Source organism: Passer montanus, unplaced genomic scaffold (assembly GCF_014805655.1).
Source record: "Passer montanus isolate IOZ18808 unplaced genomic scaffold, ASM1480565v1 scaffold12, whole genome shotgun sequence".
Classification (NCBI taxonomy): domain Eukaryota; kingdom Metazoa; phylum Chordata; class Aves; order Passeriformes; family Passeridae; genus Passer; species Passer montanus.
The window spans coordinates 3581410-3603331 of record NW_024358722.1 but is presented as its reverse complement, the minus strand read 5'-3'; the positions used below and the strand labels follow the sequence as shown (position 1 = coordinate 3603331).

The window sequence follows — 21922 nt, the reverse complement described above, 5'->3', positions numbered from 1 at the left end:
TGGTGTGCTCACCTCCACCTCACTGCCTGTCTCCAGTCCCAGGAACACTGCAGGAGGGAGATGGGGTGGCAGGAGCATTTCTGCTCTCCTAGCCCTTACTGCAGAGCTGGGCTGCAGCCAGCACTTCTATTTTAAGCCCCACAATGTGTTTGAGGAGGCAAGTGGTGTGCACAGCTGAGCCTCACAGCCTGACAGGGAGAGGCCCTGCTACCTACGCCCCTGGAAACTTCCCCTTCTCCCTCTAGGGCTGTTCCCCTTCTCCCTCTAGGGCTGGTACAGGCTCAAGGCACGTTGGCCCAGCTGTTTTTTCCCCTTCTCAGTACAGGCAGCAATTGGGGCAGCTGAAACTGGCATGGTCTGGTGAAATTACTGCAAAAATATCTGGGCTGTAGGAATGGGGCTCTATCCACACACTACTGCCCTCATCTGTGTCATGCAGCATTCACCTGCTGTGACCTAGGCTGGCAGCCATCCTGTGAGAGAGTAAGGCCGGGCAGTCTTGGCAGGGCTGTGCAGGCAGGAGTATTTACTCTGTAGGTAGTGACTTCCCTGCTCAGTTCCCAGGGCAGGGAAAAGGGGCCCAGACATTCTGCGGGATTAGCTGGGCTGAGTGCAGGCAGAGAGGAAGCATGGGACAAAGCATCCTTGTGAAAGGCACCAAACAGCTCAGGCTTCCCCCCCGAGCAGGACTGAACCTCACTGCAGGGCCCTCCTCATCTGAAGCTCCCCTGACTCCTTAGCAAGGACCACCTTGCAGAAGGCTCCTTTCCTCCTGTGCCGACGGATGCTGCTGGACAAAAAAGCTCCCACACTAAGTGTCTATTTATCTTTTAATAAAAACCATCATCCACCCCCTGTGCTTGTGCTGTGTGTCATTAGGATGCCTGGGCAGCCAGCAGCACCCAGGGAGAGCACTGGGCAGGAGGGGTGCTCAGCGCCAGGCTGAGGCTGGGGGCTGCAGTGGCTGGGGCACAGGGCAGCCCCGGGGCTGGCTGAAGCAGAGCCACTTGGCACAGCCTCTTGCCCCTGGGGAGACAGCGAGCCATGAAGTGGTGCTGGGAGTAGAGACCATGCCAGAGTGGCCCAAGAGGAGGATAAGAGGCAGGTGAGGGCATTTTCTCCCTTTGTCTGGGGCTCACTCTTTTTTCCCAAAGAACTTCTTGAAGACAGATTTGTTCTTGGTGCGAGGGGGGCTGGTGGTCTTCTCTCGTGTGTCCCGGGGGCTCCCCGTTTGGGCCACGAAGGAGTGGCAGCGTGCCCGGGGCACGGCCGACACCTGCTCCCCTATGTACAGTGTGACAGAGTAACTGCTCCCGGCCTCCGCCGGCTCCTTGGGCACCGCCAGCGGCGTGATCTTCTGGTAGGTGGCTGCAAGAAGGAGCGGTCAGTGGAAGGGGCAGGGTGCCAGCAGACCCTGGCAGCCCTCTAGAGCCCTCCCCAAACAGGGGCTGCAGCCAAGGGCACAGGTATGTAGGACCAGGTGCATGCTGGAGCAGCATCGCATCTGTCCTTGGAGGTCTGAGGGGACAGAAGCACCTCCAAGGTGGTGGTGGTGCCACCTCCTGGCTGTGACAGCGAAATCAGGACTGTACCTGAGGTGAAGGAGTAGGACCTCCTCTTGTTGGCCACCAGCCCATAGTCATCTTCTGGGCAGATGTTGTCCCACAGCCCGGGGGATGCCCTGGATGACCACTGCTGCTCCTTGTGCCCAGCCCCCTGAGCATTCTCTGAAGCAGAATGGAGACATGTCATAAGGCAAGGCCATCACAGGATACCCCTGTGTCAGCCCCAAGGACAAGAGGGAAATGTATGACTATCTCAGTATCCCAGGAAGTGAAGTAAATGTTCCTTTCCCCAAGTCCCAAGCTCTAGGACTCCTAGCCCAGATATCACCAAGTTCAAGACTGACCGACAGCCTTCAGCCTCCCTCAGCTGCCTCCCATGTATCTCTCTGGGCTGGGGAGAGAAGCTGGGGGACAGTGATAACCAGCCAGACAGGAAAGTCACCTGCTGCTGTCACAGTCCCATCGACTGGGCCATCCTGGCCGCCCAGAGGCCGCTGCAGTAGTGGGCTTGCACAGGGTAACACCACAATCTCCTGGCTCTTGGTGGTGGTGACCTGATGATGTCCCTGCAGGTGGGAGGTCCCGGGGCTGGAGACCCTGCTGAAACTGAAAGCAGCAGAGATTTAGCAAACCAGACTGGCCCACCAATGCCCTGCTGGAGCAGCATGCTCTGGGAAATGTGGGATAGAGTTATAACAAAACCCAGCTGGCCAGCTCCAGGCTACTCACCTGCCAGTACCACCAGTGCCCTCGACACGCCGTGCTGCCGCCTGGAAGTAATCCACTTCGGGGAAACCTGGGGGCACAGCAAACATCCTCCAGTGCACAGGATTGTCACACAGAACCATGTGTGACAGACTGGCCATGCTGCATGGCTGGCTCCTCTAACCTCCTGCTGTACCACCTGCTCTTGGTCTTGACAACCAACCTAGGACTTCATAGCAGGGCTTGAACTTCTCAGGTATGGGGAGAGCAACAGGAAGACCTCAGTATTACAGGTCTCCTTGCCTCAAGGGCAAGCAAGGCATTTCCAAGCCCAGCGGATATGGAGGAAGACCAAGGCGTAATTATAATTTTCCTGACACGGGCTTTTTGCTGCTGAAGCACCAGTGACGTCAGCTGTGCTATTCCTGATTTATAGCTGTGTATGTGGTGTGAAAACAAAGCCTCCAAATCCTGCCTGGCAGAGAACTGCTGTTCCCAAGGCAGGCTAGGAAGATGCATAAATCAGAGTAAAATGTTGTGCTGCTTCTCTTCTGACCCCCCATGTATCAAAGGGCTCAGCAGGGACTGAACAAACATGGTAACCACATAGAGCTGGGCCCCTGCTCTGCCTGCAAGGGCTGCTCACCTGAGTTTTGCTGCAGCTTTGAGACCCATTCATTCATGAGAGCCTGGGTGGGGGCCCTCAGGAGGTATTCAGAGCCATCCTGCAGCCTGCAGGGAGAGGGGAAGAACATTTTAGGGTGCAGACATGACAGCCCCCACCAGACCAGAAAAGAAGAGAAGCAGGTGAGAAAGAAGGAAGGAAATCCTCATCTAAGCACTGAGCTGGTCCTGCCTGGGGATGTTGGTATGTGTCTGGCCCAGCAGGGACACACTCTGGGAGGGCTGTGGTTACTGCTCTGGACTGGGGACTCACTGAAGCCTGAAGCAGTTGGTCTTCTTGGTGTACTCGGCATCTGGGGTGCAGACTGCCCCGGAGAGGTTCAGGGGAAGGGCCACCACGGAGCTCTGCAGCACAAGGGAAAGCAAGGGCAACAGTGGGATTGGACAGCTCTGCCTTCCCTGGCCATGGGGCCCAGAGCCATCACCCTGCTGCCAGCCCCCTCCCACGTCACCCCAATCTCCTCCAGCGCACCTTGAGGCTGTCCCTGCGGTCCTGGTAGAAGCACAGTGTCTGCCTCATCAGCACGGCATGGAAGAGCCCCCAGGCCCGGCAGCTGGCCTGTGGGACACAAGAAGGGGACAGCTGTGATGCCAACAGCTTTGGAAGAAGACAGATGGTCTCATGCTGCTCAAAAGACGGCCCAGCCCCTCTGAGGCTCTGCCCTTCCAGAATGGCCAGCAGCATTGCTGTGGTAGATCAGGAACATCCCTGGCTTCCTTCCATCCCCTGACATGTTCCAGCACCCCTGTCCCAAAGGAGTCCCACAGCCATGTCTGTACCTTTCTCCCTCCTGTCTGCAATACGTGCTTCCTTTCCAGCGTCCCCTCCATCATCTGAAACTCCATTTTACCAGGCAGGACCTGCAAGGGCACAGAGGGTGGGCAAAATCTTCTCTGGGGCTGGTGGTGCCAGCTCAGTCTCCACGCACATGAGGCCTATATGACCCATCCCTGGTCAGCGATGCCAAAGTGGGAGTGGGATGACAATGAGGAACAACTTTCTCACACGGGCAGGGGCTGGGCTGTGTTAAGCTTTAGGGTGAAGTGTCACTTTGCTGAGGCTATGGATTGCTGGGGGTTGTGTATGCTGCAGGGACCCCAAATACCACACGTAGCCCATCCCCACCAGCTGAAGAAAAGGGGCCACTGGAGTCAGGGAGTCCCCAAATACAGGTTATATATGCCGGAGTGGATAACCCAGCTGCTGCCTTGGCTGTTCCCCAGCCCCCTACCTGATCCTGAAGGAGAGTCCCTGGCCTGTGGATCTCACCTTGCTGCTCTCTCTCTCCTCTTGCCGATGCCTCTGCTGATCCCAGGCACTGGAGGCATCCAAGGGTGCTGCAGACACCAGCTCCTCCACATGGGGGGAAACCCTGAGCCCATTGGAACTGCCACTGCCACCGTGCACCACCCCGGGGCTCTTCTCTCCCGACGGGCTGTGGAGCAGCTGGGCAGCGGTGGGAAGGGTGAATTTGGCCACTAGTACATTGTTGGCTGATGAGAGGATGAGGGGCCTGCCAGCAGTGGCGCTGGGGCTGGGCAAGCTGCCTCCCCTGCTGCTCGCCCTGTGGCTGGCACAGCTGCCTCCCGGTGAGCTCTGTGCCCGTCGCTCGTGTGCCCCATCCCAGATGGCCTGCAGCTCCTCCTCCTCTTCCTCAAACTGCCTGTGGGCAGGGTGGCAAACTTCCTTAGTGCCCAGTGCAGGGCTCTGGGGCTGTGGAGACCCCAGTGCCCACTCAAAGACAGAGAGCTGGGTGGGGGCAGCAGGGGAAGCTGGGGACCCTGTGGGCTGGCTGCTGCAGGCTGGCTGCTGTGCGCAGGCAGGGCTGGGGATGGCTCCAGCCCTGCCTGGGAGGCTGGCAGGGGATGATCCAAGCTCTAGCCAAGCGGCTCTGTGATGCCTGGCCCTGCCAGTGGCAGTGGGGCTGTCATCCTGGCCAAAGTGGGTGGCTGGCTCATCCCCCATACGGACACGGGACGGCCGGCTCGGCCTCAAGTTCAGAAGGTCTTTACTGGTGCTGCTGGGGTGCTGTGGGGTCCAGTGCTCCTTCCCAGCACGGTGTCCTCTCTGCTGGCTGTAGCTGGGGTCAAAGCTCACCTCTTGCTCACTCTTGGGGGACATCCCCAGCCTCTTGCTGGGCCCCTGGGGACTGTGCCTATCTTCCTGCCATCCAACTCCATGCGTGCCTGTGGGCTTCCAAGGCCTCACCCCTTGATCCTGCCTCTGCTCCTGCCCCTCTGCCTCCTGCTGCCGTGCCTCAGCCCCTCGGTGGCACCCCAGGACCACTGCATCCCTTGGCAGCTCCAAACTGAGCACAGAGCCCAGGGAAACACGGGGGCATTTGATTTTGGGGTTAGGGAGGCAGGGGTTCTGAGGGGCTGCCCCGCACTCGGCATCGATGTCCTGCACCAGCGGGTTCCTGACGTAGAGGAGCAGCTCCCCCAGCTGAGGTCCAGCAGCAGCTGCCCCTGGCCCCCCCTTCCTCCAGCCACACTTCTGAGGCCACGTGTTGCTGGGCCCGTGGCATTCCTCGGGCGTGGGCCGCAGGGAGCTGTCGCCCATGATGCCCCGGAGAGTCAGCAGCCGGGCCTGCTCCGCCCTGGCCTGCTCCCGCCGCTGCAGGCTGTTGAAGAGACAGCCAGCGCCGGCCTTGGGCAGGGTGTGGGAGACAGCCGCCATGCCAGCGCTGCATGCCGCAGGGCGGCGGACAACAGCCGGCGGCCGCTTCGCCGTGCAGGTTTTCCTGGCCTCCAGCTGCACCTGGGGAAACAGAGAAGGAGAGAGGCGTGATCGCCATCGCTGGAGCTTCCACCACCCTGTGCCAACTGCCCCCTTTCCATGCTGCATCTGGGAAAGCTGAGAATGACAGAGCTTCACCTCAGAACCCTGAGGGCTGCTCCCACACTGGTGCAGGCAGGGTAGAGGCAGACAAGGGAACCTGCCCATGATGGAGTCCCCCAGGAGTGGGTACAGCTGGGGCTGACTGCCATACAGCTTTTCCCTGGCACTGCTGACCTCCAAGCCATCACTTTTGGGTGGCTACTGAGACAGCAGGCACTGCAGTCCGTGCCTGCCAGCCCTGTAAGCTCCAAGCAGTAAAGCAATGAATGCAAGGGCAGGGACTGAGTGCAGACCCTTCCCCTCCCATTCTCTGCAGACCCTCTGCTGGGATTCCACAGCTGCAAGAGTCTGCAGGAGCTGGAGCAGCATTCCTCTGTATCCATTAGGCTGGATGGCGCCCATTAGCAAAACCCTCCTGGCAGCCCAGCAGCCCCTGCCCCTGCCTCAACACCCTCCAGCTTCTCTGTCCTCCTGTCCTCTCCCTTGGGCTACTGAGCCTGGCTGCCCTTGGGGCTCCTCACACACAGACCTTTTTGCACAGGCTCTGGAGCAACAAAGACATCTGAGCCTCTACAAATTTCCAAACTCCCAGCCTCAGAGTTACAAGCCAAGCAACCTGGAGTGAGATCCCCACCCCAGCAAAATGTGCACCTCACACAGTCCCAGCCACCCTTGTCCCCTTCAGCTGGCTACACAAGGAACTGCTGCTGCCCCCAGCAATGGAGCAGGGAGGCTCTCCCACTGGCCACCAGCTAGCCATGCCTCCCATGGCCACCAAAGTTACTTGAATGGGGGGCCAAACTGCAGCAAGCCCTGCCTGAGTCCCCTTCTCACATGTCCCAGCATCCATTCTCTGGACCCCACAGCACCAGAAGGATTTTCGCTCTCCCAATGAACCACTGCCACCAGGGCACTGTGGCATGGCCAGGAGGGATGGTGGCAGGCAGGTTCACACCATGCAGCCACTCTGCCCAGCATGCAGCCTTCCCCGGGACGTTACCTCTTCCACCAGCTGGCGAGGTGGCTTTCTTTTTCGCTTTAAGCTACCCCAAGTGTTTCCTAAAAGCCCCTGGCAACGCTTCCAAAAGGTTTTACAGCCTGAGTGTTTAGTGGCGGGGAGCTGAGCAAGGGGAGAGAAAGAGACACACAGAGAGCACAGAGTGGGCAAGGAGCTGCAGCAGGAGAGCACAGGCAAAGTGGGTGGCGCAAGCCGGCCTCAGCCCTAAGGCATCACGCAGCATCAGCATGGCCAAAGGCCCCTCTCCTGAGACCAACACAGACCCAGCAGCTCACTTAGAAATGCCCTAGAGGGGTCTCAGCTTGGGGGTCAACCCGCAGCCCTCACAGCCTGCATGGGGCACAGCTCCAGAGAGCTGCCCAGGCTGTGTGGCCACTGGCCCATGGTTCTGCCAAAGCCGCCCAGCATTCCCCCGTACCATTGGCAGTGCCTCCTCCCCTGGCCGCTCGCTGCTGGCCAGCAGCTGTGCCTTCTTCTTCTCGCCCTTCTTGCCAATGCTGAGGATGAGGTTGACCGTCCCCCCGAGACCACAGGGGCCCCGCGGTGGCAGCAGCAGCGTGGAGGTCTCAGCAGGATCCCAGGTGGCAGCCTCCTTGGGGGATTCTGCATCATGGGGTGCTTTGCTGCTGGGCTCCCCCCAGCTCTGCTCCACTCCTGATGGGGCATCTGAGAGGGGTGATGTAGGTGGGGAGATGGTGGTTTTCGATGGAAGCTTTGGCTCTAATCTTTGCACAGGCTCGAGGACGGAGGAGGACATGAACTTCACTGGGCTGTGGATGCTTTCCAGGTGGGGTGGAACACATGAGGCATGCTGCTTCTGGGGACCAAGGCCAGAGAGGGAACATGAAAGAAGGGCTGCTGAAGCCAGGCATTTTCTCAGGATAGCCTTCCCTTTGCCCCACCCGAACCCCAGAGACTCCCAGAGGTATTGGCACACATGCCTCCTCATCTTCTGCATTACCCACTCCATCCAGTGCCTCTGCTACCCTCAGCCTCAAGGCTGGTCATTCTCCCTGACAGTCTCAGAATGGCTGGGTACTCACTTGACCAGTGGGGGATGTGCTTGAGAGGTTCTCCGGGTCCCTGCTGTCCTCCTGTCTGCTCCCCAGATCCTGCTGCTGATGCCTCTGTGCTCGCCAGCGCACCAGCACCCAGCCCAGCATGCTCTGCAGCTCTTCCAAGCGCTCCTTTATCTGATGGGAGGAGAGATGCTGGGCAGCCTGCAAGAACTCCTGGCCCAGGGACACTAGTCCTACCAGGATATCTCACAACAGAGCAGTTAGGAGGTTTTTACAAGTGGAATACAGTCACAGCCACATCAACTCAGATCTCAGAATCCACCGGGTGAAACTTCTTCCTGCCCTGAGCAGCCCCAGGGATGCACAGCTGTCCCCATCCCACCTACTGGGCTCTGCACCCACACCTTGCTCTTTCTATCATGGTCCTGTCCCCAGAGGACTTCAGGGAGTGCTGAGAATTTCCCCCCAGCCCTATTTCCCCAGTCCTTACTGTTGCACTCAGGTAGTGCTCCTCAGACACCAGCTGCTGCCCTGCTGCTGCTAGTGCCTCAAACTCCTTGAGTTTCTCTTCGATTCTCCTCTCCAGTTCCTCACATGGAGTCTCCGGGATACTGGAGCTGCTTGGGCTTTCAGAGAAGATCTGAGCCCGTGTGTCCTCAGTCCAGGAGCTGTGAGCACGTGAAAGACAGGCTGAAGAATGACCCAACCCTTCTCCAGCCCCGCAGGCCCCAGGGAAGCCATTCCCATGCTCAGGGATAGTTGGAAGCGGCTCACTGCGGTTGTGGCAAGACTTTTGGGACAGGATGAGATGCTGCAGGGCTGCCTCACACAGACAGCTGTGGTGCAACCCTGCATTCCAGGCTCCCCATGGTGACGCCTGGCTGCAGCTTCAGCACTGCCCACATAGTTGCCAATGCCATGCCCTCACCAGCTCCCCCTCAACCACCACAGAAGCAACCCCAACAGCTCAGTGCCACTTACATCATGGCTAAATAATCCTTGAAGAAGTGCCGGAGCTGGCTGGCCTGCTGCACGCGGAGCCGGGTCTCCCGCAGCAGCTCTCGCAGCCCTGCCCAGGCCCACAGCGTCTCCTGCAGCTCCCGGCTGACGGGGCACTGCCGAGCGGGGCACAGCTCTTGCAAGCGGGCAGCTGCCCTCTCCAGCTCCTCCAGCTGCCCTTGCAGGGTCTGTGACACTGCATGCTAAAGATCACAAGGCAGGAAAGGTTCAAGATGCATCCAACCCCTCTGAACCCAGGCTGGACTCGCCTGCATTCTGGGATGCAGGGACAGAGGAGAGGATGCTGGTACATGGGCTGCAGAGAGTGGGCAGAGCTAGCCTCAGCGGGGAGCATGGGAAGAGCACAGAACTGCCTGGCTTCCCTGCCCTGTGTGCATGAGTCACTTCCCCACCAGAGGGAAGGAGCGAGGTGCTGGCGGCTGGGTGTTGGCACATGGGAGCTGATGCAAGCTCTGTCCCTTTGCCTGGCCCATGCTATCAGAGGGGAGCAGAGCAGGCAGGTCTCAGCTCCACTGGAAAATTCCAGCCCGCCCTACCAGAGTGTGCCAAGGCTTACAACACCTGGGCCCCTGGAGTGGGGCCAGAGCCTCACTGGGACAGCCCCAGCCAACCGAGACACCTCCCTGGCAGTGCTCCCCTGACTCACCTCCATCTCCTGCTGGCAGCTTAGCAAGCCCTGCAGCCCTTGCAGGTCCTTCTCACTCTTCACCGTGGTGAAGCTGTTCTCTGCTAAGGCAATGTCTTGAGACAGCGCCTTGGCTCTGCGCTGAAGGGCTTCCAGCTGTGGGGATATCTTCGCCACCTGGATGGGCAGGAGGGGACACAGAGGGAGATTAGCCCTGGGGTGGAAGCCCCTGTGCCTGCCACATAGCCCCAGCCCACCCCAGCCTGGGGACACCCTGCCATGCAGCTGCAAAAGGGCAGGTGCCAGCCATGGGAGAGACAAGGATGCCAGCCTCGCACAGAGCGGTCCCCATGAATCCCAATGCTCTTGTGTCCCACTGAGGACAGCTGAAGTGCGTGCCCTGTCCCAGTCAGCCGGCATGTCCAGCTGCAGATGAACCACCCAGCTGCATGCCCAGGCCCCCAGCCTCCATTCCCTACCAGACGCTCCAGGTTCTCCGTCTCTGCTGCCACCTCCATGACCCTCTCCCGCTCCTTCGCCGCGTCATTCAGCATCTCCACGGCCTCCTGCAGCTCTCCCAAGGGGCGGCTCATGTCCTCACTGCTTGGAGACTTCTCAGCCTGGGCTGAGAGCAGGGGAAAAGACCCCTGCGAGCCACAACGCCCACTCCCTGGCTGAAGCCAGCAGAAACACCAGACATAAGAGGTGGGGAGTGACACCCCAGGCAGCTGGGCTGGAGGGGAGCACCCAACAGGGACCCCTTGCCAACCACAGATCAACCCTTGGTCCAATCCCAGGTGCTGTGTGATCCCAAGGGATGCCTGGCCACGCTGCTCACCGCTGCAGATCCCTGCTGGCTCCGTGCCTCCTCCTCTTGCAGGTCCTGCAGGAACTCGGACAGCACCAGGGAGTCCCGCAGATCTGCTGCCCGGTGCCGCAGGGCTGCCTGCACGTGTGCCAACCTGTGGGGAGAGGCGCTCATCAGAGGTGCTGGCAGCTTCTGCACCTCCTCAGGGACAGCATCCTCCTCCCACCCAACGGGGACCAGAGAAGAGGCACCTTCCTCCAGGACTCACTTCTCCTCCACCATCTCCACTTTCCTCTGCATCTTCCTTGCTCCCTCGTGCTCAGTGGGCGTCTCGCCTGCTGCTTCTTCCCGCAGTGCCTGCAGCTTGAGGCCACAGAGCAGGAGCTGCTTCTCCAGCCGGCTCATTTCTTCCAGGTCCTGGCGCAGCTCTGCCGGGCTTCTCATGGCAGCCGGTTCCAAGAGCGACCCAGCCACGTCTTGCAGCCACCGCTCAGCCTGGTCCAGCTCCCCCACCAGCCTCAGTGCCTTCAGGGAGAGCAGGGAAGCCATCAGCCTGGCTCTGAGCCACCAAGGGGAGGCAGGAGCCATGCTGGCATCCCGCTGGGGGTACCTGGGGCACAGGCAGCACAGTGGGAGAAGTGTGCCATCTGTAAGGCCAGCCAGAGATGGCAGTGCCAGTGTTGCAGCTGCAGGCCCCATAGGTGCCAGCCTCACTTGGTGATCCCCAGCAAGCTGCTCCAATTGGAGCATGCCGTGTGCCCACCTTAGCCCTGACTCCACGTACCTTATCGATTTCTTGCAGCACTACGCCATTCTCCTGGTGCCTCCTCTGCAGGTCCTCCCACAACTCCCCCAGTTCCCGCAGCATGGCCTCCACCTGAGGGCTCCCAGGAGGCTTCCCTCGTGCTGGCCCCTCCTGGGAGGCAGGGAGGGCAGTCAGGATGGGCCCCACCTGGTGTCCTCCCCCCACCTCACATGCAAGCAGGCTCACCAGGAGCACAGCCCTGGCACTGGAGCTGGGGACCAGGGGCTCTTGCTGCATCCGTGCTGCCTCCAGGCTCGCCACTGGACATGGGGGGACTCCCATACCCACACTCTCCTTGTACGGGGACAGAGTCTGCTGAGGAGCAGATGTGCTGGGTTAGTGTCCAGACCAGGGTGTGGGCACAAGCCTGCATGCCCACGGGCAGCAGGAGGAGGTTAGGGAAGTGAGTCCTTCCCAGCACTGTCTCCTCTTGGGTGGGCAGGGAGCAAAGGGGACAACTGGGGAGACATTACCATGTTCACCACCTGGCAGACGTCCTGCACTTGGGTCTCCAGCTGCCGCATCCCCCACTCAGCCTCTGCCTCTCTCCTCCTCCAGCAGAGACAGGAGAGGGACAGTCAGGACTGCAAGGTTCCCCCTTGCATAGGGGAACCCATCCCTGTCCCCTTTGACTCTGTCCTGCTCCCACAGCCACCTCCACAAGCTGGTACCTCTTGCTGTCCCCTCCATGAGGGGGCTGTCCCACTGCTGGGGAGCCAGGGCTGCTCTCTTCTCCCTTCTTGCTCTCTGCCATCTTCTCCAGCACATCTTTTGGTACCTGCGGCACAAAGGTTCCCATTCCTCCTTGGCCAGCACAAAGCATACACCTGCTTTGCCCCAGGCCTGGCACTTATCACTTCCCATAACTGGTGGGACCAGATCCACGGGTGTTCAGCTTGGACTCTGCCCAACACCTGAACCCCTTTCCCACAGGCTGCCTTGCCTTCTCAAAGCAGGGGAGCTGAAGTCACCTGGAGGAAGTCAGTGCTTACCATGCTGCTGAGTCCTCTTGTCCATTTGGCTGCTGCTTCCTTACCCACAGCCCCGTGACTGCTATCGTCTCCTCGAGGCTCAACATTTGGAGCTGCAGCTTTGCCCCCCGGGGAACTGCCTGCCCGTGCTGGAGCCTTCCCTGTCCTGGGAAAGGAAGGCAAGGGAAGCCCAGGGCAGCGGGAGACCCTGAGTGGAGCTGGTGCCCCAGAGACAGCCTGCTGGGGGCTGACCCAGGTCCTTCCCAAGCCTCTGGCTCCTGTGCTGGGAGGTCAGGGTTGAGACCCTGGTGCTCCTGCCCAGCTATGCTCTACCTCAGTGCCTGCTGGAGCTGTGCCCAGCTCTCCTTTACATCTCGGTGCTTTGAGGTGACTCGGGCTGCCAGGCTGGGCTGCAAGTTTAGGAGCTGGGACACTGTCACGTCCAGCATCTGGAGAAAAGAGAGCAGCTGGGAAGTGATGGAGACAGGGTTCATGAGTGATGAACCACCATGGCCAAGGGCAGGGTGTGTGGGGTGCCCACAGAGCCCACAGCGCTGCCGGTGGCAGAGCTGGCCTGGGCAGGTGCACATGTCCCCTATGTCAGGATGCTCCCCAGGGCTCAGAGGACGAGGCACAGTCTTGCACTCACCATCACCTGGCTGGCTATGTCCCTGACATCCCGATCCTGGCATGGCTCGCCCTCCCCTGGCTTCCCTGTACTGCAGATGCTGCTCTGCTGTAAGAAGAGGCCACAGTCAGCAGTGGGAGGAGGACAGGACCCTGCTCCCAGCTCCAGCAGAGAGAAACCCAAAGCTGCACTTCCAACCTGGCTCCCTTCCTCCATCCCCTGGTTCTCTCCCCAGAGCCCAGGCTGAGACTGCTGGGACCACAGGAGTTTCCATGCAGGGGACAAGAGCAAGGTGCTGCCCACCAAGTTCCATTCAGGCCATACAACAGCCCCACATACCAGGGTGAACCTGGCTCCAGTGCAGATACCTTGGCATGGATGACCCCGAGCAGGATATCTGCTTGCTGGAGGAAGGAGGCCACCTCCAGGGCCAGCTGCAGAGCCTCATGGTGCTCCTTCAGGGTCCCCTGCAGCCGCAGCCACCTGAACAGGTGGAAGGGGAAAGGTGAATGGCAGCCTGTGCCCGTCTGGGGAGCTGTGCAGAGCTAGACCAGGAAGTTTGGGGGTTCTGCTTCCCAGCTGGTCAGCTCCTGGTGCCCGGCTCAGCCCTACTCAGCCCACGAGTCCTCCACTCACGCTTTGTTGAGGTGCTTGCGCCGGGCTGAGACATTTCTGCTCTCATTTTTGCCTTGTTTCTCCAGCTTCTGGGCCAGGCTGTTCAGCTCCTTGTGCAGACTCTGGAACTGCTGCTCCTCCTGGCCCGAGCAGAGAGGAAAGATGTCAGCATCCCTCCTCAGAGACCTGTGCCATGCCCCAGCCTCAAGGTATTTGGGGTCCCTGACAGGTCAGCAGCCCCCAGCAGCCTCTCACCTGCTTCAAGTCAAGGATGCGGCGAGTGAGCTGGATCTTATCCAGGCTTTCCTGCAGGAGGGCTGCCAGAGAGGGCTTCTCCTCCTGGGCCAGGCAAAGGTGTGAGAAGGCTGGGGGACAACCAGGCTGTCCCCTTCCCCAGACCATGCTTCCCATCCCCCAAACCTTGTGCTTGATCCATGCCTCCAGCCGCTCAGCTTTCCTGTTAAAGTCCTGCAGACTCCGCAGCCCCCCCAGGGCTTTGCTCTGGCTGGCAGCCGTCTGCTTCAGGAGCTGCCACTGGTCCTGCAGGGCCAGCAGCTGCCTCCGCACGGCCTCTGCACTGGGGCTTGCCCTCCACATCAGCTGCTCACCCATCTGTGGGGCCAAGGGACCCACTCAGCATCAGGGGTTCCCAGGGACCCTCTGCTGCAGAGAACCCAGGGATGCATGTGCTGTGGGTAACGGGAGCCATGCCACGCCATGCCCTGCCTGGCCCCACCTGATTGAGCTTTATCAGTGTGTTCTCAAAGTCCTTCATGTCCCGCTGCAAGGTCTGGGCCACGTCCTCCCAGTCCTGGAGGTCACAGCCATCCTTCAGGTCCCGCAGCTTGCCTCGCACCCAGCTCTCTGCCTGCAACATACAAACAGCCACGTGGCTGGGGGCCTCCACCAGAGCCTCAAGGACACGGCTTTGGGGACCCGAGCCCAAAGCTTCCCAAAGCTGTGACAGGGACTGGAGTGCACCCATTCAGCTGACAACCCATTTGCTCAGGGAATCACCAGGCCAGCACAGGCACTCAGCACAGCATCCGTGGCAATGGGGGTGTGAGGGTGTGCAGCACCTCACTTCTTTCCAGCGCCTGCCTCAGCCCAGCAGGAGAAGCTGGGCTTGCCCAAGCAGGCCAGTCTGCACAGAACATCCCTGCACCAAGCATCTCTCCCCCCTGCACCCTGCTCCCCCGTGCACACATCCATGCATTCTTCCCACCATGGCATGGAAGCAGCCCTCCCACCATCTCGGTTCCCACGCTGCTGGGGAGGGACAGGGGCTGCGAGGAGGAGGAGGAGGAGAACGGGGCACGGCAGGAGCATGCGCACGCGGAGAGGAAGCAGGGCCCTGGTGTGGGCTGACCCCCTCTCCCTGGGGCTGACAGCCAGGGAGAGGCAGCCAAACATGATCTCATGCCACAACCATGGCTTCGCTCGGGCTGGGAGTTCAACCCTCCCTGCTGCGCACCCCACCCCACAGCTCACATGAAAGGCTGCCGGTGGCCCTCCATTCCACTTCCTACACGGACCCTTGGGAGAGGGCCCCAGCTGGCCTCACCTGCAGCATCTCCCGGTTGAACTGGGCTATCAGAGGACTCAGGTCAAGGAGAGGGGCTGCTCCCACGCCGCTCCGCCCACTGCATCTTGGTGCTGCAGCAGACTCCTTGCCCTTAGGGCTCTCTTTCTGGGGTGATGACACTGGGGATCCTGCCAGCTGCAGGGAGCAGAGAAGGGGTGGGGAGTGTCAGTGTGCTGCCCCAGGGAGCCCTCCCTGTCACCTCCCAGGAGCATTTCAGAAATCCAAATGAAGTAGGTCAGCATGCCTTATTCTTAATTCCACTCCATCACTGACATATTTGGCGTTTTCCTCCACCACACCAAGGTACCACTTCCCTCTACCAAGGCCACACTGGTGGCTTTTGCAACCCCAGCAGGGGGTGCTGGGTTGTCCCTCAAGTGGGTCACTCCTTAGGTCATTCCAGGCTGTTGGGATGGCACCCAGCACCTGGACTGGTCCCAGCACCCACACTGGAGATGGATGCAGTGCTTGCTGCCTCGCCAGCCTCAGGCAGTGCATCCCTGCAAGCAGCATTCATGGTTGTAGCATCTGTTTGGTGTCACACAGGGGCATGCTGCCAGGGGATGGGATGGAGGGCCATGAGGCAGGTTCCAGGTAAGCCCCACCACCCCTTTGGTGGCACCCAAGACCCCCATCCCTGGTGAGTAGTGGAGGGGACACAGAGTGCAGCATCTCCTTGGGATTTGGCCTCGTGGGCAGCCGACGCTGACGAAACCCTCTGTCAGGGTTCCAGCTCTGCCAGGGGTGACAGCAAAGGTCAGCCAATGAAAGTGCTGGCCCTTCTCCAGACTCAGCCCTGGGCCCAGCTGCACGCTGCCCAGGGGACAGCACCATCACCCGGGCACACTCTTCCCACCCTTCTGCCCAGGGATGGGGATCTGACTGCACACTAACTGGTGGCAAACAGGAAATGGAGAATTTTCAGGAGGAACCCAAAGATGGAAGGCTTGCTGCATCCTCTCAGCGGGCAGAAATTGCTACTAGAGCTAGCCTGGGACAGCCCTTTCTCCTTGAGAGGGCTGGGTGCGAGCTGCCCCACAGGGTCTTAGCTGTCCCTGAGCCCACTAGGGAACAATTTTCCAGAAGCCTGTGGAGCAGTGGGGTATGGGCAACTGTTTCAGGCTCTCTAAGCACTCTGGCATGTGCTGCCCTGCTGACAGCATGGGACTCACTTTCCAATGGCTGTTCTACTTAACCACAAGAACTACAGAAATCCTCTTTTTTTTTTTTTTTTTTTCCAATAGCAACACAGATTCTCAGGCCCTCCTGTGACTCTGTGACCTTTAGTCTCTTGACTCAGCCATGGCTGGAGGAGCCCATAATCTGGCTCCCTTGGAAGCAATAAAACCTCTGGGCGCTGCCTGGGGGGCTGATTCCTTGCCCCATCATGCCCAGCTTGTTCCCACACTCCCTGGAAGAGGCAAGGCTCCATCCACACCTGGGCACACCAGTGACCAGCCTCATTGCTCAGCTCCAAGCTGCATGTCATGCCCCCCTAATTGTTGAGGGCAGGGGGACATACCGCATACAGGGGAGAACATCTGTCCACTGGAGAGCAGAGAACACTGGCCTGAACACTCCCCAGCTCCTGCTGCTTGTCCTCCGCATCCACATCCTTCCTGAGGAACACCTAGAGGCAGGAAGGCACAGCTGTGAGCCTGGTAGTGCTTAACTGTGCTGGCAGCCAAGGGGACAGAGGAGCACTCACCCACCTCCCCCTGCCCTGGGCCAGGGGGGCTGCTGGCAGAACCCAGACGCTGCTTGGCTGCGCTCTTGCCCATCCCTCCTTACACATCTAGGCCAGGCTTCTCTGAACAGCACCCACAGCTCCCACCACATGATTAGCAAGTGGCAAGAGCTCCTAAGCTTGTTTTGCTCATCACCTTCTCCAGTTTAGCTCCGAGTACCCCCAACAACCTTTTCTCTCCTTGAATTGACTCCAAAGGCAGCAGAAACCCATGTAGCGATCACCACTGGCTCCTGGTTATCTAAGGATGTTCAGAGTGAGACTCCCCTGCCCTCCTCCAGAACAGCAGGGCAGAGGCATGAGGGCACAGGACGACATTAACTCCAACATCATGAACTTGAATCCTCTCAGCTCCTGATCCTTGATCTCAGCCTAGCTGGGAGATGAGTTAAGGGGGCAGCTGGCTTGCAGGAAAGGGCTTCCAAAGGACAGGAGTGAGGGTGGAAGCAGGAGAGGCAGGAGGAAGGAAGCCCAGGAACTGCAGCCAGGCACAGAGAGGATGTCCAGGATGAACTCCACATTACCTTATCCTTGATGCAGCACAGCCCCAGGAGGAGAGGTGCGTGGGATTGTTTGGACCATGCCCAAGGGCATGAAGCCTCATCCTCTGCAGATGGATCTTTTCTTGGACTGTTGGATATAGCAGGCTAACTTAGGGACCTCCTTCCACTCCCTTCCTGGGGCCATCTTGCTGTCTCTGTAATAGCCATCCCAGCAGGCACAGGGCAACAGAACCAGGGTGGTGGACAATGTGTGCTGCCCTGACAACCCCTCCTTGAGATCACTGCAAACAGGGTGCTGGATCAGCCAGAGCCAGCCTACTGCTGCTCAGGCCACTCCAAACTGAGCACACTGCCCAAGGGAAATGAACCTAGGCAAATCAGAACTCCCTTCCTGCACAGAACATGGCTTCCCACCGTCTCTCCAGCACTGCAGAAGAGTCCTGACATGAATGGCAGCCCCAGCATAGAGCTGCTGCCACCAAAAAGTCTCAGAGCCCTACAAACAGCCCAACAGCTCTACAGCCTCTAGGAGAACAGCACCACTGGACCTTTCCAAGGGCCTGCAAAGCTTGGCCCATGGCTGCAGAGGACAGACCACTGCCACGTGCCATAGCATCCCATCCCAAGTAGGAAGAACAGTCAGGGTACAAGGCTGAATCACAGCCCAGCAGGCACAGTGAGAACTCAGCAGGATGGTATCAGAAGGAGAAGGCATCTCCTTGCCTGACCACGGGCTGAGAGGTTTGGATGCATATTTAGGGAGTGATAGGGAGCTAAATGTGAGGTGCCTGTGAGGCATAAGACCCTAGAGAGCTCTATGCAGTAATGTCTCAGGCTGGCTCCCAGGGCTCAGCTGTGGGAGACAAGCCTGCAGGTGACACGGGAGCTTTATTTAAAGTCCCTGTCTCACGATCCGGCAGCCGCAGGAAAGCAGGGCTGCCAGCACAACGATGACTTCATCCTTCCCGCAGAGCTGCTCCACCGGGACTACCCCCCCTTCTCGGTCCCTCCGGCTGGAGCTGGGTCCTCGATCCAGCAAAACAACAAACTCTCTCAGCAACTGGAAGTCCGGAGAAGGAGCTGAGCCTGCCTCAGCATCCATGAGGGGCCGTGCTAAACGCTCCCTAGCAGGACACCAGGCTTCGTGTCAGCAGCAAAGCCACACGTGCAATGAGCGCAGCAGCCTCAGCTGCCGCCTCTGCAAACACTTCTTTCCCCCTCTAAAAGCAAAATTAACATGGCACATATGCTCGCCACATTCCCACAGAATAGGTGCCAGTGACTTCCCACGAACAGGAGGAGCCAGGGCCAGACCCTCCTAGGTAGCACTGTGCTCATCCCGGAGGAGCCCCTCACTCCTACGGGGCAAGAGGGAAGGGCAAATCCAAGGGCTGTGGGGTGCACTTGGGAAAGCATTACCGTGCTCTGTGTGGGAGACAGTGTCCCTCCTCTCCTCCAGCTGCCATCCCACGTTTTCCCCTGCCCCCCAGCTCCGTCTTTTCCTCCCAAAGCTCCATCTTGCAGCCTGCCCACCTCTTTCAGCTCCTCATGCTGGACAGGGAGGAGGGGCCGATCCTGGCAGCCTCCCGAGAGTCCCACACCGCCGTGCCCAGCACGTGTCCCTGCCTTGCACGAAAGAGGGGAGCCCTGAGGCCGATGCCCTTCGGGCTGCGCAGGCTCCGGCGTGCCGGAGGAAGCGGCACCTCTTGCGAGGCTGTGCCTGGCCTTTATTGGCAATGAAGATGAGGGCTTTGGCAGTGGGCTGCGCGGCTCTCCCTAGCACTGTCCTGCCGGGAAACCAGCTGTTGCAGGTCAGGGTTAAATCCCAAGGAGTTCCTGCCTGCTCTCGCCAGACACTGCGACGTCTCCGAGATGCCTTCCTCCCCATCCCACCCACAGAGGGGGTCTCCTGAGCTCTGGCACAGCTAGCACTCAGACTTGGAGGGTGGGGTGCTGAGAGCCCTGGGTCCTGATCCTAGCCTTGTCCCAGCTTTGCCTGGCTGTGTGGCCGTTCATGAGTCACTTCCCTTCTCCCAGCCTCCGTTTCCCCTCTGTAAACGAGAGAGTAAGTTCCCAGCTCCCCGCACTCAACTGCATCATCACAGGCATCTCCAAAGCTGAGCCCTCCATAGCCAGGCTCTGGGGCAGGGCTTTTCTGGCTCATCTCAGCCCCGGGGAAAGCTCATCTCCGCTCACCCGCGAAGACTTCCTGCCCTCCAGCCTGATGGGACAGAGAAGTGCGTGGGGGGCACATGGGAGGAAAAACAACTACCCCAGGAGCCCTGCAACGACTGCTACCTGGACGGCATGGGCATAAGGCAACAGGGATGGGCGCAGCCTCCCCAGGACCTATCCATCCACTGGAAGCGAGGAGTGGGGAACTGCAGGGAAGACGGAGCGAGAACAGGGCACAGGGTACCGGGATCGCTTACCTTGAACTGAGCTTTCCCTGTCCTGCTGTTGTTGTTGTTGTGGTTCCTCTCGCCGCCGGCGCGGGCAGGGTCCCCGGGTCCCCCTGCCTCTCCCGTGCCAGCATCCCCGTACCAGTTGGACAGCGTGATCTTCTTAATGGAGCGGGCTAGGGAGCTGCGGTTCAGCCGATCCTCGTCGGGGCCCCCGTCCTCACCGGGGCTGGGGCTGCGGGGCTGCCCGGCGGGGGCGGCCCGGGCGTGGGCCAGGTACAGCGAGATGCGCTCGTTGATGCTGCGGCGGAGGCCGCGGGGGCCGTCCAGCGCGGAGGCGAGGGCGATGCCGGGGCAGGCGTCTCCGGGGAAGTCCGCGGCACACTTGGGCAGCGAGAGCCTGGTGCTGATGGTGAAGGGCTGCACCTTCCTCGCCGTGCTGCCCGACATCCTCGCCCTCCCCGCTGCCCGCTGCGGGCAGTGGGGGTCCCGGCCCGGGCACCGTGGGGTGAGGCGGCAGTGCGGAGCCCCCACCGCCCGGGAGAGCGGGTGATGGAGACGGCCCGGGCAGCGCCGGCTCCTTGCCCGGGGCGGGCGGGGGCTCAGCGGCGGGGCGGCCCCGCGNGGTCCCTCCTCCCGCGGCGGGCCGGGCGGACGGACGGACGGGCGGGAGGAGCGGCCGCGCCCCGCCGGGTCCGTCCCGTCCCTGCCCGGGGCCGGCCGGCTTCAGTCGTCCGCCTTCTTGCGCAGGTTGAGGAGGCAGAGCAGGCAGGTGAGCAGGGCCTGGCGGCTCTCCCGGGAGCGCAGCCGGCGCCCCAGGCGGCGGAGCGGCGGCAGCAGGCGCCGGCGGGCCAGCGGCAGCAGGCGGGCGAGCAGGGCGCGCAGCAGCGGGGCGGCCAGCGGAGCGGCGGGCATGCTGCCCCCGAGCTGCGGGCACAGCGGCACAGCCCCGGCTCGCCTGCAGCAGCGGGGCTGTTCGGCAGCTCCTCGCGCTTGGGAACGTCTGAGCCCAGCGGGAAGTTGGAGGTCCGCACGGCCCTGAGAGCGGGGCTGCTTGGGGCAGGCCCGAGGGAGAAGCACTGGAAGGGGCTCCTTCCCGCCTCCTGCCCGGTCACTCTTACCCTCTTTGGGATCCTCGCTGCTCCGGGACACCACTCAGCTCTTTCTCCCGGAGCAGCCGGGACTGCTCAGCTTCCCCAGCGTGAACCTGCCACCGGCCCAAATGGCAGAACAGCTCCAGAGCAAGGGACAACAAAAAACCCCCCAGCTGTTCATTTAAATGCCCCCTCCTCCCAGGCCCGACACACACTCCCTGAAAGTGATACTGCATCACAGCCGAGGCCCCATTTGTCGGGGCAGTGTAGGGGAGATAAGGGGGGCAAGGGAGGATCAACATCTGCCCACCACAGAAATGTGGGCTGGCAGGGTGGGGTTCTGTTTCGCTGCAAGGCTTTGCTATAGCCCTTGAGCAGACAGCTGAGTCTTAAATATGCTTGCCTGTCATTCCCTGCCAGTGCCAGCAATTGTCACCCTGCTCCCATAAGGGCCAGGAATGCAGACCAGGTAAGCCAACAAGGAGACTAGGCAAGGCATATGCCCAAGGCATAATATACTGAGGAGCAGTTGGGTACTCCCCTGAGAAAGAGCTTTAATTTGGCTCCATGAGTGGCTCAAGAGCAGGATAGTAACAAGTGTCCTGCACTTCCCAGCTGAGTTCCAGTGTTCCTAAGCTGAGTTAGCTTGAGGCAAGCAGCCAGGGGAGCACAAGCTAGCCAGACTGAGCATGCAGGCAGGAAGGTCCATGTTCGTGTCTGTGCCCTTCCACTTCCCTCCTGTGCTGAAGCTTTGTTTTGTTCCTGGTGGATGTGTGTTTTCATTTCCTCCCCTTGTTTCCTTCCAAAACCCTGCTAAGGCCCTACTTTTGGCTCTCGCTCAAGAATAATTTAGGAGAATGAACAGACACGAGGGACCAAAAGCTACTGTTCCATTTCCCTGCCTGCCTGCTGTAAGCTGTCCCCAGCCCAGTAAGTCCCATCCAAGGGTGGTTAGTTCAGCCAGGGTGACCTTTCCCAGCCCCACGGATTCTTCCCAGGGAGCCAGCCATGCATGAGGAAAGCAGGCTGGCCATGCCTCAGCACAGGGACACCATGTGCTGAAAGCAGAAGCAGCTCCCCAATGGCCCCAGAGCTTCAAGGACCGGGCTTGACGTCAGCCCCTTGGGCCTGGCCTCCTGGAGGCTCCTGGAGGCTCCGGGTGTGCCGTGGTCAGAGGCCGCAGTGCAGGGCTCAGGGCTCTGCTGCACGCTGCTGCCAGCTCCGTGCTGGCTGCTTTAGGGGAGCGGGAAGAGCTCTGATGGAGCAGGAGCCAAAGCTTTGCTGCA

General features: G+C 60.4%; 1 protein-coding gene across 8 annotated transcripts; it reads right to left on the bottom strand.

The window, feature by feature from the left end:
* Positions 1-812: 812 nt before the first annotated feature.
* On the bottom strand, positions 813-20160 carry LOC120496884 (spectrin beta chain, non-erythrocytic 2-like). 8 transcript variants are annotated; one of them, XM_039697710.1, is made up of 32 exons: positions 19573-20160; positions 16413-16520; positions 14870-15025; positions 14042-14173; positions 13726-13917; positions 13561-13644; positions 13327-13445; positions 13059-13173; positions 12712-12798; positions 12396-12511; positions 12084-12228; positions 11763-11869; positions 11565-11646; positions 11278-11406; positions 11071-11202; positions 10555-10811; positions 10317-10440; positions 9958-10152; positions 9500-9655; positions 8815-9035; positions 8324-8501; positions 7858-8007; positions 7233-7631; positions 4225-5715; positions 3735-3815; positions 3427-3513; positions 3208-3299; positions 2917-3002; positions 2295-2361; positions 2008-2171; positions 1593-1727; positions 813-1368 (listed from the first exon to the last, which is right to left on the bottom strand). In XM_039697710.1, the coding sequence occupies exons 1-32, from the start codon at positions 19990-19992 to the stop codon at positions 1136-1138; spliced, it is 6240 nt and encodes a 2079-aa protein (XP_039553644.1). In that variant the 5' UTR covers positions 19993-20160; the 3' UTR covers positions 813-1135. The 8 variants fall into 8 exon arrangements, with proteins under 8 accessions (XP_039553644.1, XP_039553645.1, XP_039553646.1 ...); XM_039697711.1 differs by having other exon boundaries at positions 11278-11403; XM_039697712.1 differs by having other exon boundaries at positions 11565-11643.
* Positions 20161-21922: the final 1762 nt, after the last annotated feature.